At 41.3% G+C, this 16,455-nt stretch overlaps 1 protein-coding gene across 4 annotated transcripts; it reads right to left on the minus strand.

Moving 5' to 3' along the window:
* Positions 1-998: 998 nt before the first annotated feature.
* On the minus strand, positions 999-10,369 carry rnf217 (ring finger protein 217). 4 transcript variants are annotated; one of them, XM_040124391.1, is made up of 7 exons: positions 9,300-10,369; positions 5,950-6,171; positions 5,574-5,738; positions 4,673-4,770; positions 4,480-4,583; positions 2,941-3,012; positions 999-2,243 (listed from the first exon to the last, which is right to left on the minus strand). In XM_040124391.1, the coding sequence occupies exons 1-7, from the start codon at positions 10,266-10,268 to the stop codon at positions 2,164-2,166; spliced, it is 1,710 nt and encodes a 569-aa protein (XP_039980325.1). In that variant the 5' UTR covers positions 10,269-10,369; the 3' UTR covers positions 999-2,163. The 4 variants fall into 4 exon arrangements, 3 of the variants coding, with proteins under 3 accessions (XP_039980325.1, XP_039980326.1, XP_039980328.1); XM_040124392.1 differs by lacking the exon at positions 2,941-3,012; XR_005707261.1 differs by lacking the exons at positions 4,480-4,583; positions 4,673-4,770.
* Between the last annotated feature and the right edge of the window lie 6,086 nt (positions 10,370-16,455).

Genomic DNA, 16,455 nt, shown 5'->3' on the forward strand with positions numbered 1-16,455 from the left:
GACGTAAATCCAGTTACACCTCAGAGGATAGGATGCTCAAAAGATGTTAGCAAAGTGAGAGATCAAGGGGAAAAACAAGAAGCAGTAAAACAAAAATGAGGGAATGACAGCAGGGTGGAGAAGATAGTGGGATAAGCAAGGACAGCAAGCTGGCTGCTGCCAGGTGACGACCTTTAAAGCTCTCTTAAATCTCTAGTTTCCTGGCAGCACCCCACGTGTGTGCTTTCTTATGTGCCAGTGTGAATGAGCTAAGAGGGGGTGTGAGTGCAAGTTAAAAACCACTATGTCACTATGCAAACTGTCAAACAGACAGAAATCCTCCGGTCACTGCAAAATCCTGCAACAGTACCAAACGTTTCATATATATTCTTGAAAAGCTTGAAAACTTGATCTCCTTATAATTTACATCCAAACTTAATCAGCCACATATTCAGTGCACAGCAACCTGATGATAACCTCTAAACTAATTAAAAAAAAAAAAAAAATCTAGCATCCTGTTTACCTTCTCAGCAAACCACCACCCACACTATAGTAATAAACAAAGTAAAACCTTAAACACGTTATTCTGTTTATCTACAGGTACAATTTGCAACAGTATGTTCAGTCATTTTAATTCTTAGCGTTTGCATAAGCACTTCTGAATGGTTTCCAAATGTCTTATCCATAATTTTGCCTGCAACTCGTGTGATCTTGTGCAGACTCCACAACACACTGACAGCATCACCACCTAAACCTCTGCAAAAGGCAGCCCCTAAAAACACAATAACAAAAAAAAAAAAAAAAAACTAACAAAGGGCTAGGGTCAACTCTGTGTCCTGCCACGTTCAGCGTTTTGTTTTGGCACAATTACAACACAGCGGCTTTGTTTGTTTGTTTGTTTTTTTTTGATGATGCAGATACTGGCATACAGTATGTGGGCACAGCAGAGAAGAGCTGCCAGGCAGGGAGGGTGTGTGTGTGAGAGAGCTACCATCCAGCCAGGAAGAGAGGAGGGATGGAAGGAAAGTGAGAAGGACAGAGACAGAAAGAGGGAGGAGTTGATGGAAGACCACAACAGGAAAAAATGGAGGCTCACAAAAATTTCATTGGTATTTCCAATATTTCATTTATGGGTCAGTGCGAAGAATGTGTGTTTGGAAAAAGTCATTCTTAGACACACAACCCAATCTTTCAAGGCTTCTAGCACAAGAACTTGAGATCAGGCAGAGTCAGTATTATCCAGGGTAGCCAAGATTAGCATTATCAGAGTAGCATCATCCTTCCATCCCTCCAAGTTTAGTCCTTTTATGTTATTTTCCACAGTGGGCGCTTGTCAAAGACTCAAATTGCAACAGACATTTTCAATATCCAATGAAAATTGAGTTTCCAACAGAGGAAGATGAACTAAGTCAATGTCCGGGTCTTGTTGCATTAGTGAGAACTCATTTCTCCATCATGGCTTGATCCAAATTCAGTTTCCATCTTGCACTTCTTCATTGCTAACTGCAGAACAAACAACCTTTGCAAATAAGGACATTATTATTTCCTCACATTTCCATGTTGGTCACCTCTGAGCTCCTCCTATCATTTTCCAGCTCTCCCAGCAGTTGAATGTTCCTTGAAACACTGGCAAAGCCTCTTGCCCACAAAATCCATAAGTCAAAACATCTAACCAACCGGCTCCCAGCTTCCTCTTTTAACGCATTCTCAAAAGTGCAGGTGTAAACGAAACTGCATCCGTCTGTTACCTGTGTTTAGGGTTGTTCTCCTGAAAGGTAGTTGTTGTTAAATGTGAGACTGAGAAGCTGCACATGTGCACTGCTGAAACTTTCTGTAACGCATCCGGGACAAGAGTTGGCCAGCAGGAAATTCCTGACAGCTGTGAAATTTTCTTAATTTTTAAGGGATTCAAAGACTTACTATTCATTATGTGTTCCTCTGTACAGCACTGTACAGGACAGTGGTTCTTCAAGAATTTATCTTAAATTTGTGGGGTTTTATGTCCTTTTCAGCTCAGAAAATGCAGGTCCGCACTAATTGCCAGTCCCCATTTTCTGATGTTCCTCCCAGACTTTTGCGATGACTCAGGCTGGCGCTTCTGTCCCTGAGGAAATGTGGGCGTCGCCATTTCAAGCTGTGTGTGTGTGTGTGTGTGTGTGGTCTGGATGTAGTGCAGGGCAGGTTTCAGATCCACCGTCCAGAGCCCTGAGTGCGCTGCTTCTTCCTCCTCTTACACACATAGTAGACTGGGAAAACTACCAAACCTGTAGACAAGGAAGGTGGTTGTAGAGATAAAGGCAGAAAGTGGGAGAGAGGAAAAGGTGGATTAAGGCCAAATATCCTTGTTCCTATCCTGATTGACTTGAATTTTTCAATTGTCGATCAATGTTAAAATCTCATGATTTTTCAACATGGATTTGATTAGATTATTCCATTTTACAGTACACTGTAAACAGATTAGGCATATCTGAAATTAACTGAGCTGAAAAAGAGAGGATTGGAGACACTGATTCTATTAATGATGAAAATAAATATGAATCTGCCATCACGGCGTGTTAGCCTCCAGCGGATCATCTGTCAGACAAACAGACACGGGAAAGAGATTAACACTAATTACAGTTCAGCTGAGGCATCCTTAGTGCACAATAATGCCTGACATGTGGCTCAGAGTCTCCAATTGGACGAAGTTACTAGTAAATGTAGTTCCAAGAAGTAGATGTCAGTCACCCAGAGAGTGAAAATCTGGATCTACAGTTTTGCATTTTTTTTAAAAAACAGGAAATGTTGACTTCTCTTTCCCCACATAACTGAGAATGTCACTGACAGTGCAGCTGCTCTGCTGTGCGGAAGAAAATATCTCTAATTGAACCAAACCACTTAGCTGTCAACTGTGTACTTTTCTCCCCCCCGAGCGTCATCCTGATTAATACGTATGTGTGTTCATGTGTGTAATTATGGCACCTATCACAAGTGCGAGAGCTCCAAGCACCACGACCAGCAGAATGACCACTGGAGCTATCAGCACCTTAGTGGCTGCAGAAAGAGACAGAGAGAGAGGAAGAGTGAGGAGAACAAGGATCATTCATAATGAATATATGCTCTTTCAGATGGGACGGAAATTGCATGGTTCAACTTTAATGGTTTGCTTTGTTACATTGTATATAAAATTTTAATGCATCCCTTCCAGAAATTTTAAGATGTTTGCTCACCAGTGCATGGTCATAGAAGTTACTGAATGCAGGACAGATTTTAGTGAAAATGATCAGCTCCATCTAAAGTAAAATGATTAATATCAGATGCAAAATCTGTGGCGCTAACAGTTCATGGCATGAGAGCAGCGATGGGAGCTGTAGAGGGTAAATGGTTCTTGTTAAGGGACAAATTAGCTCCCAGTTCCGCAGGCTCCATGCTGATATAACTAGCTGTAGCTGTCATGGAGAGCAGAGTCAAACTGATCTATCAGCGGAGTTCAACTTCCTGGAGGCTTACTAGTGCAAAACACTGACAACTGTGAAAGGATAATAATGGTTAGCATTACCTGATACGGAATGCTTTCACACGTCACTATAATGCTTTCCTAATGGCCTCCGCAAGTACAGTCAGGTATGTATGCGTCCGCTCATGTCGCAGCTATACGATACTGTATGTTGCATTGTGACTACAGTTTTATTTTTTTTTAAATAAAGCTACACCTCTAGAATGCTCTATGGATAGCAATGTCGGTCTGTTGGATGGTCAGTCCACCACTTTAGTGCAGACTGAAATGGCTCAAAAAAGTAATGGATTTAGATTCAACTTTGGTTTATGACCAAACACCTACATTCCCACCAGCCCCAGGTCTACTTTGTGCTTTCTGCTAATTAGCAAATGTTAGCATGCGAACATGCTAATCTGAGATGTTGAACATGCTAAACATTCTATCTGCTTCACATCAGCATGTTACCACTGTCATTGTGAATGTATTAGCATGATGATGTTAGCGTTTAGCTCAAAGCGCAGCCGTGCCTAAGCCGCACAGCGCTGCTAGCATTAGCAGTAGCTAGCTGTAGGCTCGTGTTATCCAACACATAAAGAGAAAAGAAAAAAAATTACTCCATTGCAATTTCTATGAGTACTGCTCTCTCTAATACACAATTATGATCCCCTGCTGAGTGCAAAGTGGTCTCAACGCTTCATTTGAGTCATGGAGAGCAGAATTACGCTAAATAAGGCCGGTTGAGAAAAGTCACATACACCAAACAGAAAAACCCACAAACAACAGTTTATTGCCGCTTAATTCATCAGCTGCACTGAATTTGGTACTTCGTTAATACCCTTAACTACCGCAGTAAAGAAAATCAGTGCCTAATAACAGAAGCCACAGTGGCTGTATTAGTTTCTGACAGCGTGCTGAGAAAAAAAATTAAAATCAACAGGGATTAAAAAGCTTATCACTGTTTAAAGAAGGTGCAAATTCAGGATTGTCATCCCCCCACCACATATAAATACACACCAACATACCACAGACAGACCCTCTAATTAGCCGTCTCAGATGAGGTTTATCAGGCAGATAGCGATACTTGCAGCCAAACACACTGAGGTTGGATGTATGGTCCCCAAAAAACCTGCCAACAAAGATGGCAAAATATTAAATCAGAGCTGCAGGAAAAAAGATGGCTGCAGAAAAAAAAAAAAAAAAGTAAAAGACTCTAACCGTAGGTGTCGGTAGCGCTCTCCACAGCGGTAACAGAAGTTAGTGTTACACTGTGTACAGGTCATATGGTCACATCCCTCTGTACGCTGAATATGGATCTACAGACAGAAAGAGCTTATTGTAAAATGAGCACAATTCCCCAACGTTACTGGCTTTTGAATGAAATTCTGGCAGAGGTTTCTCTTATTTTCACGCTTAAAGCTACAAGAATTTGACTCAGCATCCACTGAATGGCACATATACATGCAGTAGTACAGTTAATGGAGCTTCACCACTTGGCTGCTGTGGCAGTGAGCAGTCTTCCTATAAACTATACATTACGTTAAGCTGCTCTCAGCCTATTTTCCAGCTAAACACAACATGACACCAATTTGTTGGCTTCGCAGTGTAAACCTGCTTCCAGAGCAGAAATCCAGAGACATGGAGTGGCAGTGAGACAACACAGATGGGAAGCGTTTGCTGCTGTGAGCAAACATTTCCCAAATACCAGTAATTGGCTTCATTTATGTCTTCTTTTGTCATCGTCTGACAGTAAAATTAGAGAATGTGTAGACTAGCTTGGTTCTAATGAGACTAAGAGATTTAAGACTGTGAGTCTACCAGAGATGATTTTCTGTAGCAGAGACATCATTATTTTTCCAATATGTTCACTGTCTATACGCCTCTGATCTGCTGTAACACATACACTTTTTAATCTGTGCATCCATCTAGTTACCCATCCATCATCCGTCCCTCCTTTAATGTTTCTTAACCTTCATCGATTTATTCATCTACACTGATTCCAAGCTCCATCAGTCAACTGCCTCTCCATTTACACACACCCACCTTATATTGTGGCCACAGCCAGCAACCCTCACACCTATCAGGACAGCTTGTATCCTCTATTATCCCCAGGTCTTACCTTGCACTGTGGACATTTCTGGGCGTTTCTTTGTCCGTGTTCTATGACACTTGCCCAGGTTCGTAGCAGCTTGTCTCCTTTCCTGTAGTCGCGGCATTTGAGGCCATTGTGCCAGGGCGCGTGACATTTAAAGCACCACACAAACTGGCAATTGCTACACTGGATCTACAGAAGGGACAGAAGACAGTAGACCCATGCTTAGATTACTTTCTATTACTTTATTATATAGTAGACAGTATATTAGCTGTAAGTTTAATGTGAGTTTAATTTTGTGTATTTCACTGAATATTGCTGCAAAATGTTCTGTATTTTTCTTATCTTCTGCTTGTCATCTGTGCAGCAGCTGGAGGAATGTGTATTGTAACTGTCCTCTTACCTTGTACTTGTGCTCAGAGTGGTTGGGGTTGTGCTTCTTCAGAGACGTGAACTGACTGCACTGGGGGCAGGGCTTGGTGCTTGAATCCAGCTGATTCAGCTCCAAAAAGTAACGGTATTTTGCCACGTCCTCATTGGCCAAGTGAGAAATCACCACTCCCTCCTCCAGGTAGCCACTGCACTCCGGGATTGGACAGCTGATGTAAGGTTTGGCCACTCGCACCTGGGAAGCATCACAGACAGGTGACAGATGGCATTGTGCAAGAACGGCAGGAAAATCATTTAGCAGTTTTTTTAATGTGAATTAATACCTAAATATCAACTAAATGTTACTACTAAGACATCATACAGATTTCACATTTGGAATCCATGTGCTTCAAGCAACATCAAGTGTTCCACAGTGTGTTTGTCCACACTTGGTTTGTTTTTGTGGTGGTTTCTGTGATATAGAGATGGACTACCAGTCTACACAGTCTGGTGACTCAGTCAAACACTAACTAACTTTAACATCACAGGCATTTACAAAGCCAAATGGGGGAAAACACAATTAAAGTTCAAATTAAACTATGTTAAAAGGTTTGCACTCCTAGAATTTAGGCTTCCCAAGGTGTATGAAGCCAAGGTAAATGGTCCCAAATGCCCAAAAAAGCCCATGACAAAAAAATATTTACCAAAAGGTTTCAAATGAGTCAAACTAAACATTAAACTACATTTTGACACTGAATTAGACTGGAGAGACACTAAGTTCCACCATTAACTTCAATTCTTATTCCGTTGTTTCCTTTTCACCATCTAGCTCTCTTTTTTGTCTCTTTTTCCTCCCAGGGTATCTCTTCTTTAGTTCCTTCTCTCTTCCCCTTCCTCATTTCATATTTCTTTTCTGTCTTACTCTCTCTCTAACCGCATTTTCAGTCCATCAAAGCCAGCGAGACCTGTTGTGCTGACACAAGATAAGGTATTTTGTCAGTGTGTGTGCGTTTGTGCGTGTGTGTGTGTATGTGAGATGTGAAATGACAGCAGAGAGATAGCAAAGAACAATAGCATTGGTCTCTGATGGTGTTACACCTAACATCCCCTACAGCACGTGCACACACCCACACTCATGCGCAACAACACACACACACACACAGACTAAAAGCCTATTACATGATTATGAAAATGTACCCTCTGCAGGGAAGAGAGCTGTGTTAGTATTGTTTCCACAACACTAACACTGTGATGACCACTGCCAGACTGGTCGGACAGGTTCACACTGCTCGATACACAGTTGAAATATCTAAAATTATGTCAACTTGACAAAGGCAATGTGAACATTAACAATTGAATTGTATCAAAAATGATGGTGACAATATCCACTTTTATATTCCATAATAGTGTTAAGTAAATTCCAGTTTATAATCCATTTATAACAACATATTTGGTCCATGATGTCTGAAAAAAACGGTTGGGATTCCTTAGAGTTAAATAACTTCACTGTGATGTAAGAAGGTGCAAAAAGCTCATTGCCCAAATGAATCTAAGCACATCTAATCCATCTAAAAACCGTAATATGTTAGGTAAAGTGAATTCTAGTTTGTCACTTTAAACAATCAAAATCCATAGCTACTACATCCCTGTTTATAAATTTATAAATAGGCTCAACAATATTGCTTTAATTTAAGGAGGCTCGTAAATGACAAGTACATTTCTGGTTTAATCTGTGGCACATCAGCATGGTTAGAACCAAATCAGTGCAATCCAGCCTCCTACTGCCTCCATCTGCCCTGTCTGCCATCCTTGCCCAAGTACCCTGGAGCAAGGTACTGAATCCCCCCCCAATGGCCCTTTCCATGATCGCATACTGTGATCTCTCTGACTTAATGATTACTGCACATACTGAGGGTTAGCACCACGCATGCTAAACTAAGTGTGCGGTACATTAACAGAAAAAAAAAATTCCACCTACACAGCATGGTTTAGATGACCCTTATCTCATACTCAGTGTGCTTATCAAAGAGTCTGCTTGTCTCTGTGTTTGTGTGATTATTCGTTCCTTGTTATCAAAGAAAGACAATTGCAGATATAAAGTAGTCTGTATAGCTGATAAAAATTGTTTTGTCAAAACAGATTAAAGCAGATTGTTGATACAGTAGCAAGGGTTTAAGACTGAAACTTCTCCGCTACTCGTAAAACCTCAGTAACAGGGCAAGCCTACAAAGTTTATCTAGACTGACATTATATTAAGAAGGCGCTGACTGGCACCAACTCCTGAACAAGGCACTTAAAGACAAAAAAAGAGAAAAATAATCCATCATGAGACACTTAAGCTTTGGTAGGAGGCAGCAATTGGCAACGTGCCTTTCATGGCCGAGTCCCTATTTCCATGGCAGCAACACCGAAGATTAATGGAAGTAATTGTTTCATCTATCCATTATTAATTTCCTCGATGTATCAGTGTAAATCATCATCAGGGTCAATGAATAAGATTTCGGACTAGACTCTTTATTTTGCATCAATATTCAAAAGCCATACTGAAAGAAATCTTTTGTAGAGGACACTGCTAAGTGCCTCTCCGGCAATTCGAGTGCACTGTAGCAACAAAGGCATGCAGTCTCTTTATTGTGACTCTGTTTTGACTGACTTCTCTCCATGTACAACCTAAACACGCTGCTGGGATGCTCAGGCATATTTTTCGGCATTGACAAAAGACCTTTTTTTGGGAAGCGGAGGAAACAATGCAGTAGAAGGAGATCCAAGGTGAAGCACACCCTGGTGCTTTGCTGGATTGTAGCTGGACTATTAATGCTCAATGGAGTGCTGCATCAGAGTATGAAAAACCCCTTTAAATAGGTGAGCCTTAGAGAAGGAAATTCTGCTGAATAAGCCCTAACATCGCACAAAGTCTGCTATTGTGAAAAGCAGTTCTGACCAGGTCCCAAATTTAGTGCAGATTGTGTCAGTGACCCAGATTCACAGAAAAATGAAAAAAGTTATCACAAGATGAGGAGGGCTGCAGATGCTGAGCTGCGACATTTGAGTGATAGTTACATAAAACTTTTTTTTTTTCCGAATTAACAATGGAGAGCCAAACTGGGCCCTTAACCCACATATTTTTCTAAAGTATTTGAAACACGTGGGGTCATCAGCTCCTTGATGAGGGATCGGAGTATTTATCCAGGGTTTCCAGACTTTTTGGTCATGCCCTTGCCTTGGGGTAGATAAGATGCCAGACATAACACATAAAAACTGTGACGGAGACGATAGTTTGTGTGAATTAATTTGCTTCTCAAGGACACTTTAACCAGCTGCTGACTGACCCAGCAATGCCTGCCTACCCCACCCCCCCCGACGCCCAACCACCACCCCACCGACCTGGGAGCTGACGTAGAGTTTCAGACACTCATCACACACGGCCTTCCTGCAGCAAGACAAGGGTGCGATGGTTTTGTCCTCCAGGCACACCCGGCAACTCTGCATCGCGCTCTCTGCACCGGCCTGCTCCGTGTACAGGTGATGGGACATATCCCCGAAAGGATCCACCAGGTCGTCCAGTGTGTACAGCGCCGGCTCGGGACTCGCGACTCCATCCTGCCCTGTCCCCGAGTCCATTTCTGGTGCCTCAGACGTGACCGTTTCATCGTAGCGGCTTGTGATTTCAACGTCTTTTTGATGACGGTCGTTGGCGATGCAGTAAACAGTGCAGTAGACGTGTTCTTTGACAGTAAGCGCCTCGTCCAAACTTACCGTGTTGCTGTCACTGTCACATAAATGATGGCACTTAACTACACAAGCGTCCGAAGTCGCTAGCTCGCTCAAGGTTGGCTCGTTTCGCGTCCCAGCTTCGCCCGTTTCTCGGTCCGACTTTTTACAGTCGCCACAGTCACTTTCATGGCCGCTAGGAACGGCGTTGTTAACGTTTCCCAGGTGGTTTTCATGCTCGGCGCCGCACTGCATCCGACTGCTTGTACTTAAACGGAGAGAGGGAGATTTTGAAACCCCGAAATTCCGCCTCAAAATCTCGACAGCGCTCGCCCTCCTCCTCTCTCCTCCGCTGTTGCAGTTGTTGTTGTTGTTGCCCTCCGCATCCCTCTCCTCCTCGCTGCCCCTCTCCTCCGACTCCCTCTCTCCTCCCTCGAGTGATAACCGAGAGTTGGATCCGGTGACACGTCGGTTCAAATCTCTGGCCGACCGCTCAACTTTACCATCCGTGAGGGAAGTTTCTGTCGGGAGGTTGCGGGACAATTTCACCCTCCCCTCCTCGAAACTGCTGATAAAACTCGGCATTTTACAGGCGTCAGCTATTGGTCCGTCATCTTCCATCCCCGGTTTAGCTCTCCCCATCTGGTGAGCGGTTTTCTCTCTCTCTCTCTCTCGCTCGCTCTCGCTCCCGGACGGACCTCTTCCTGTCTCTCTCTCTCTCTCTCGTACAACTCCTGCTACCAAAACAAAACAAAGCAGGCAGCTCGGTGCTTCCGGGTCGCGTCTGTCGTTTTGCCAACCCAGTTTAGATGAAGCCACGCCCACGTCAGTGTGACGAAGCCTCGGCAGAACGACCGAAGCCCTAAACCCCAACCGCTACGTCAGTGGGCGTGGGTTCATCTAAACTGGGTTGGAAAAAACAATGCGGGAGTCTGGGTCACCTCGTCAGCGTGCGGGGAGAGCAGCGATAGGCCGAGGGTGGTGGACTGCAGCCCTGGCAGATTTGGGCACAGTGGATGCACAGCTGTAGCATGGCCAAGGCTGGATTAGACTGGAACTGGGCACAGCAGGCGCTGGCCATGGGTCTCCAGAACCCCAGGGCCCCAAAAGACCCCAGGGTTACTGTGTGTAAACTAGTTTGTGCTAATTTAACAAAAACTTTGTTAGGCAATATCGGCTGAAATAACAAGGGCCTTAAGGTGGTTTCTGCTTCGTTACCTAATCTTGAGGCCCTGTCTTGACAGAAGCCCCTGTGTCAAAAGTTTCGAGACAAATTCTTTCAGTTTTGGGCATATGTTGCATATTCCTCCATTAGTGAGTTAAATTGTCACACAAGTAAATCTGGGGCCAGCAGAGAAACTGTTCACACTGCACTGAAAGTGGCATGAAACAGGGACTTAACGGGGGCCAGCAGCTGCTTTCTTTCCCTGGGCCCCTGTAGGTCCAGCTATGTTGGTGACAAAGTGATGATTGCCACAGTCTCTGGTGAAGATGGCTGTCTCATACATGAAAGACAAACAGTATGTGTGTTATTAATATTTCAAATAATCGGTTATCGTGGAGGAGATTTGCACATTACAGTGGTAGCCTTCTGTTTGCAGTTTGGAGCATACTACCCTATACTACTAAACAACAGCTTTATAAATTATTTCAATTATAGGTGCATATGTATTCAGCTATTAATAACCAGAGAAATACCTTGGTGAAAATACACTGCAATATTTTTTAAATTATTTCTTTTTTTAACCTTTGCTTAAAGCTCCATACTTAAATCATTATAAAGCAGAAAATATGCTCCAATTAAGAAACCTTTTACTTTTTGCAGGTTTTTACAAAACAGTCTTAGCTCAGGGTAGACTTACTAGCTTTTACCAGAGTCTTCAAACACATCTCATGGTGTTCATCGGTGGATGGCGTTTGCTCAGTTGTCATGGAAATGGCTCATTTATCATGACACGACCAGATGTGAACAGAGTCAAGTCATATCCTTGACAACTGAACAAACTCTATCCGCTGATGAAGACCATGAGATGCAGTTGTGAGCTCTGGAAAATGCTACTAAGTGGACTCTTTCTTTACTATTGAAACTTCACGGTCAAGTAAAATATGAAATTTGACACGCTCACACAACTCTAGGAAAAAGAACAAAACAAAACGACTTACAACACTTGCGTAAAAGTATAAAGAGTGCATAAACTATGACTTTATTTGCCTGTAGATGGCGCACTTCTAGATATGAAATCTAAACTGCTGCTGCTTTCTTGCCAATAGGTGGTGCAGGTAGGACTGGAACTGCAGATAAATACCTGCAGTTCTGCACTTGGGTGATACAGTATTTGCTGCACCTGGTTATGGTTGCTTCACATCAACTAAACAATTCTTGTTAAGTATGCACTGTATATGGTGCTATAATGGAGAGGGGCAACACCTTTCAGCCAGAGGTTGCTGGTTTAGGCTCACATGTGCACATCTTTTCAGCTGCTGATTTTGAGCAAGACACTGAATCCATCAGCTTAAGTTGTGTTCATCTAGTAGAAAAAATGTTATCACATTGACATAAATGTGTTATTACTACACTCCATAGTATTTGAAAGATTGTAGACCTATTACTGTTCCTTGCATCACACACACACAATTCTCACTACCATAAAGTCCCCCAATAACCAGAACTCATTTAATTTTGATGGGGAAAGTGACACTTGAACACTGAAGAATGAAAGTAATTTGGATTGACACATTTTTAGTTCAGCGCTGTTGGCACAACTTTCAAATAAATCTAACTGGGGCGCCTGTAAAATGGGTTGTTAGCTCTGTTACAATTCCTCATTAATGCCATAGGGCGCAAGCCACACGGTAATTAGTTTGCTTGTCCTGGCTTTGCCCAATTGGTTTTAGTGGAGAATGCCAACAATGTTAAAAAGCCTTTACAAGTGCAAGTCTAGGCTTATTACACAAAGCCAGAAAACCCATCAGACATTTTCAGGAGTGTGTAGTTCCACACTAAGCAGGTCAAAAAGGGGGGACAGTGTGCAGTCTACAAATAAATAATTGAACTACTTCCAACCTTGGGTTTTCAGAAACTCAGCCAAATGCATCTATAAAGAGGGTTTTTCTAACATACCCATGGGCTTTTTAGTCCTAATTGGGTATTTGTTTCATGTTTTACTTAAACACTATTATTCCCACGGATTTAAACATTGAATTTACCTTAAAGCACCGGTATATTTCCTCGGCAAAAGAATGACAGTGCTTCCTGGCAATGATTTTTGGTGTGTGTGTGTGAGTAAGTAAAGGAGATGCAGATGTACTCTATGGCTGGTCAGGATGTGTGAACTGAACTGAAAAAGAAAAGAAAAGAAAGTGATCAGGGTTTGGATTTTGCCCTCAGCTGTCATTTAGTATCCTGTTTCATGGGAGAACATGTTTGGCTTTATCTCAGTCATTTTAGAAAGTGTATTTTCCTCAGAACTGAAATTCTGGAAAACCCTTGGCTGGACAAGAAAGACACCCTCAACCCCAAAAGAAATAACTCAGACCATGAACACTGTATGTATAATGTAGCAGATATAAATACTTTGAGTACAAAATCTTTCCTGAAAGGTATCAGACAACAGAGGACACATTATAGACTTTCCTTCTTCACTGTCTACTTTATTACCAACTGTCTAGTTTATGTACAGTCAGTCACCTGTGGGAAAACCATCAGAAAAAGAGAAGAGGTTAAACCAACATAGATGGTTTTTGTCAGTGGTGAACATTTACAAATCAACCCAGAGCAAGGAGAAAGACTGGAGATTTTTTTTCCCGCTGGCAGTTAGCAGCATATTCCTGCATTGAAGTACTGACAGTGTGGTATTTTCTTTATGTATTACGATTATGTATTATTGCACTTGCTGAGCTCACTTAGATTAATTTCAGATTAAATGAAAGCAAATCCGAGTTCAAAGAATTAGACAAATTGTAAAACTAAATGCATTTTTAGTGTCTACAATATATACTGGCATTCTACATAAAGTAGCTAAGCTGGATGGTGGAGTACCTCAGGGTTCTGTCATGGGTCCTACACTTTTCTCTTGCTTGATATTCTTACTTGATCATGCACTGGAATTATTGACATAATACTTCTTTGCCCTTTACAACTGCATTCTGATATTGAACTAATTGTACAAGCACCAACACCAATGAGAATACTTAAAGACCCTGAAAACTTCAGCTTCTTCAGTAAGGGATGGGGTCCCACATGAATACAACATTTTCACCAAAGTTAGAAAGTTTTCTGTTATTTCAACTGAGAGATTTCTGTATATGTGTTTCCGTCTGTCTTGGTTTCACTGGTTTGAAGTGGGTGTAGCTCAGCTGGCTACACATGATGTCACATACATCTGAGCACCAAGCAGAGTTTAGAATCAAACCATACCAACACAGTCCTAAAGAAAACACAGGTTTTTGAGTGTTAAACTCTTAATAAATAATAACTAAAGAAATTTTTTTATTTTTTAACTTTAACTTTGATCATTGCTTATTTAGTCACAAATATTTAAGATTAGAGAGAATTCCTTAAGATTTTGAGGTTTTTTTGGGGGGCTTTAAACTGTAAAAACACTGTACCACTATTTCTATAAAGCTGACAATGCTGGATTCAGCTTATCCAATGCCGATGTTCTTTTCAGATGTGAAAAAATAGCCAAATACAGACTTTGTTTTTCCTTATTATTTATACTCAATACCATATTAAAAACTGTAAATGTAAAGCTTCAGAATGGAGTAGTTAGATATTAGGAGAGATCGTGTAACTTTACAATGGCTTGATTAAATGTTTATTGACACCATTCAACAAAATAATGGCTGGCTCCAGCTTCTTCTGCAAATTTTTAACTCTCTGTGTACAGAAGTGCATTTTTAGATCTACAGACAAAAGCTCTATTGACTGTTCCAAAGTCTAAATGAGATCAAGCAACTCTGAAGATAAATAATGGACTATGTAGATTGTGTCTTTATTATTATTATTATTACTTTGAAATATATTATTACTGTTATTGCTGTTCATGAACAATCTTTAATGAGTTCTTCCTTTAGTTGAAATTTGTTTTGAGTTCAGAGCAGGTCGTGGCTTTGCACGTTCTGGGTTCAGTGCCGTTCAGTTCACCATGACACAGAAAACAATATACAGTGGTACAAAGTCTCTAGCACACCGCACAGACACAGACACAGACACACACAAACACGCACACACTCACACACACACACACACACACACACACACACACACACTATCTGGGTCACATTACACTTCTGAAATTCTTTCTGTTTTGGTGTCTGCCAGATTGGTATTAAGGTTGATATTGATTCCACAGTGCAAGGTAATATTAAATTGATCCGACTCCATTAAGACAAATAAATTAACAAATAAATTCACTTTCAGTTCAAATAGTGTTATTTGCTAATGACACAACCAACAATCTTTTTCAATTAAGCCTTTAAATATCGGATATGTGACATATTTCAAAGTTCCTGATTTGAATTTTCCGTAAAGACACTTAATCTGCAGTGATTTTATTGATTAAAAAGCATTGTGTGGTTTCGCTTGACAATTTAAATATAAATTAATTATGTAAAGTTAATTATGTGATGAAATGAAAGTGAATTTCCAGCCTTGACAAGACGTTTAATGAAAGACTTATAGACTATAGTGCAACTAATTCTCTTTCCTCCCATTCTCCTCTTACTCTCTCATTTCAAATACACTGTACAATTAGAAGAAATAAAACATAGTAGTCCCACTTGTACACAACATCATAAATTAGTAGTCAACTAGAAAAAACAGTAAACACGGCCACGTGATTAAAAAACGTCTAGAAGTTCAAAGTTACATTTCATTGTTTTACATTGTAGTAGCTATTTTTCTCCTTTACTTGGCAGACATTTCAGACTGTGTTATTTATAGAAAAATCACAAAGTTCACATTTAGGACTCTTTGAAGAGAGTTGAGGAGCATTCAACAAACCAAACAGTTCCCATTTTAAGTAGCTAGTTAGTCACACGCAGCATGAGATTAAATACGCAACAGCTTGGAAACACCTCATGCAAACACACAAAATGTTGTTTCTGTCCTCCAGAGTGACTGTCAGAGGCGCCTCGTGAGGCAGCAACTGAACGTAACCCACAAAGTTTTGTTGACAAACAGATAAACTGCTGAAGATAACTGGCAGAGAGGGGGTTGGAAGATGGACTTTGAGATCGGTTTGTAGAGGGAAATGGTCTATTAGTCCATCCTTTCGTCAAGAGAAGCCACTGTTTCCCCCCCGAAATTGTTCCTTGGTAGACAGGGAAGGCCTCAAACTTTTGGTCCACTGATTGCAACACAAATGTGACATGTTTAGCCGCATTTCCAGAAGGAATCAGTTGATTTCTGGACAGAATAAAAACAGAAAACCTGCTGGCTGTCTGGAATGCGAATGTGATTTTTTTAAAATTTGTGATATCCTCGCTATTTTTTTTACAGGGGAACCAGAGAAAAATGAACCTGAGACCCATTATTTTTGGTCCCAGTCGGTGACGTTCAGATACGAGGCTTTACAGATGTCCTTGTGGTGATTCGGTTGGCACTTTCAACATTAAAATTCGAGGAGTGAGATGAAAGGGGGGAGCTGCTAAGTCTCTGGCATTTCTCTTGTATCATTTTTGTCCTCATTAGTCTGCAGGTGAGGGTGGATGCCTACAGTGTCAGCATCTGTTGTTTCCTTTTCCTTTCCTTCACCGAGCTTTGTCATTCACCAGAGGTTAGGAGTTGCGATACATAAACAATAATAAAAAATTAATCATATGTTGT

This window comes from Xiphias gladius, chromosome 4 (genome assembly GCF_016859285.1).
Source record: "Xiphias gladius isolate SHS-SW01 ecotype Sanya breed wild chromosome 4, ASM1685928v1, whole genome shotgun sequence".
Classification (NCBI taxonomy): Eukaryota; Metazoa; Chordata; class Actinopteri; order Istiophoriformes; family Xiphiidae; genus Xiphias; species Xiphias gladius.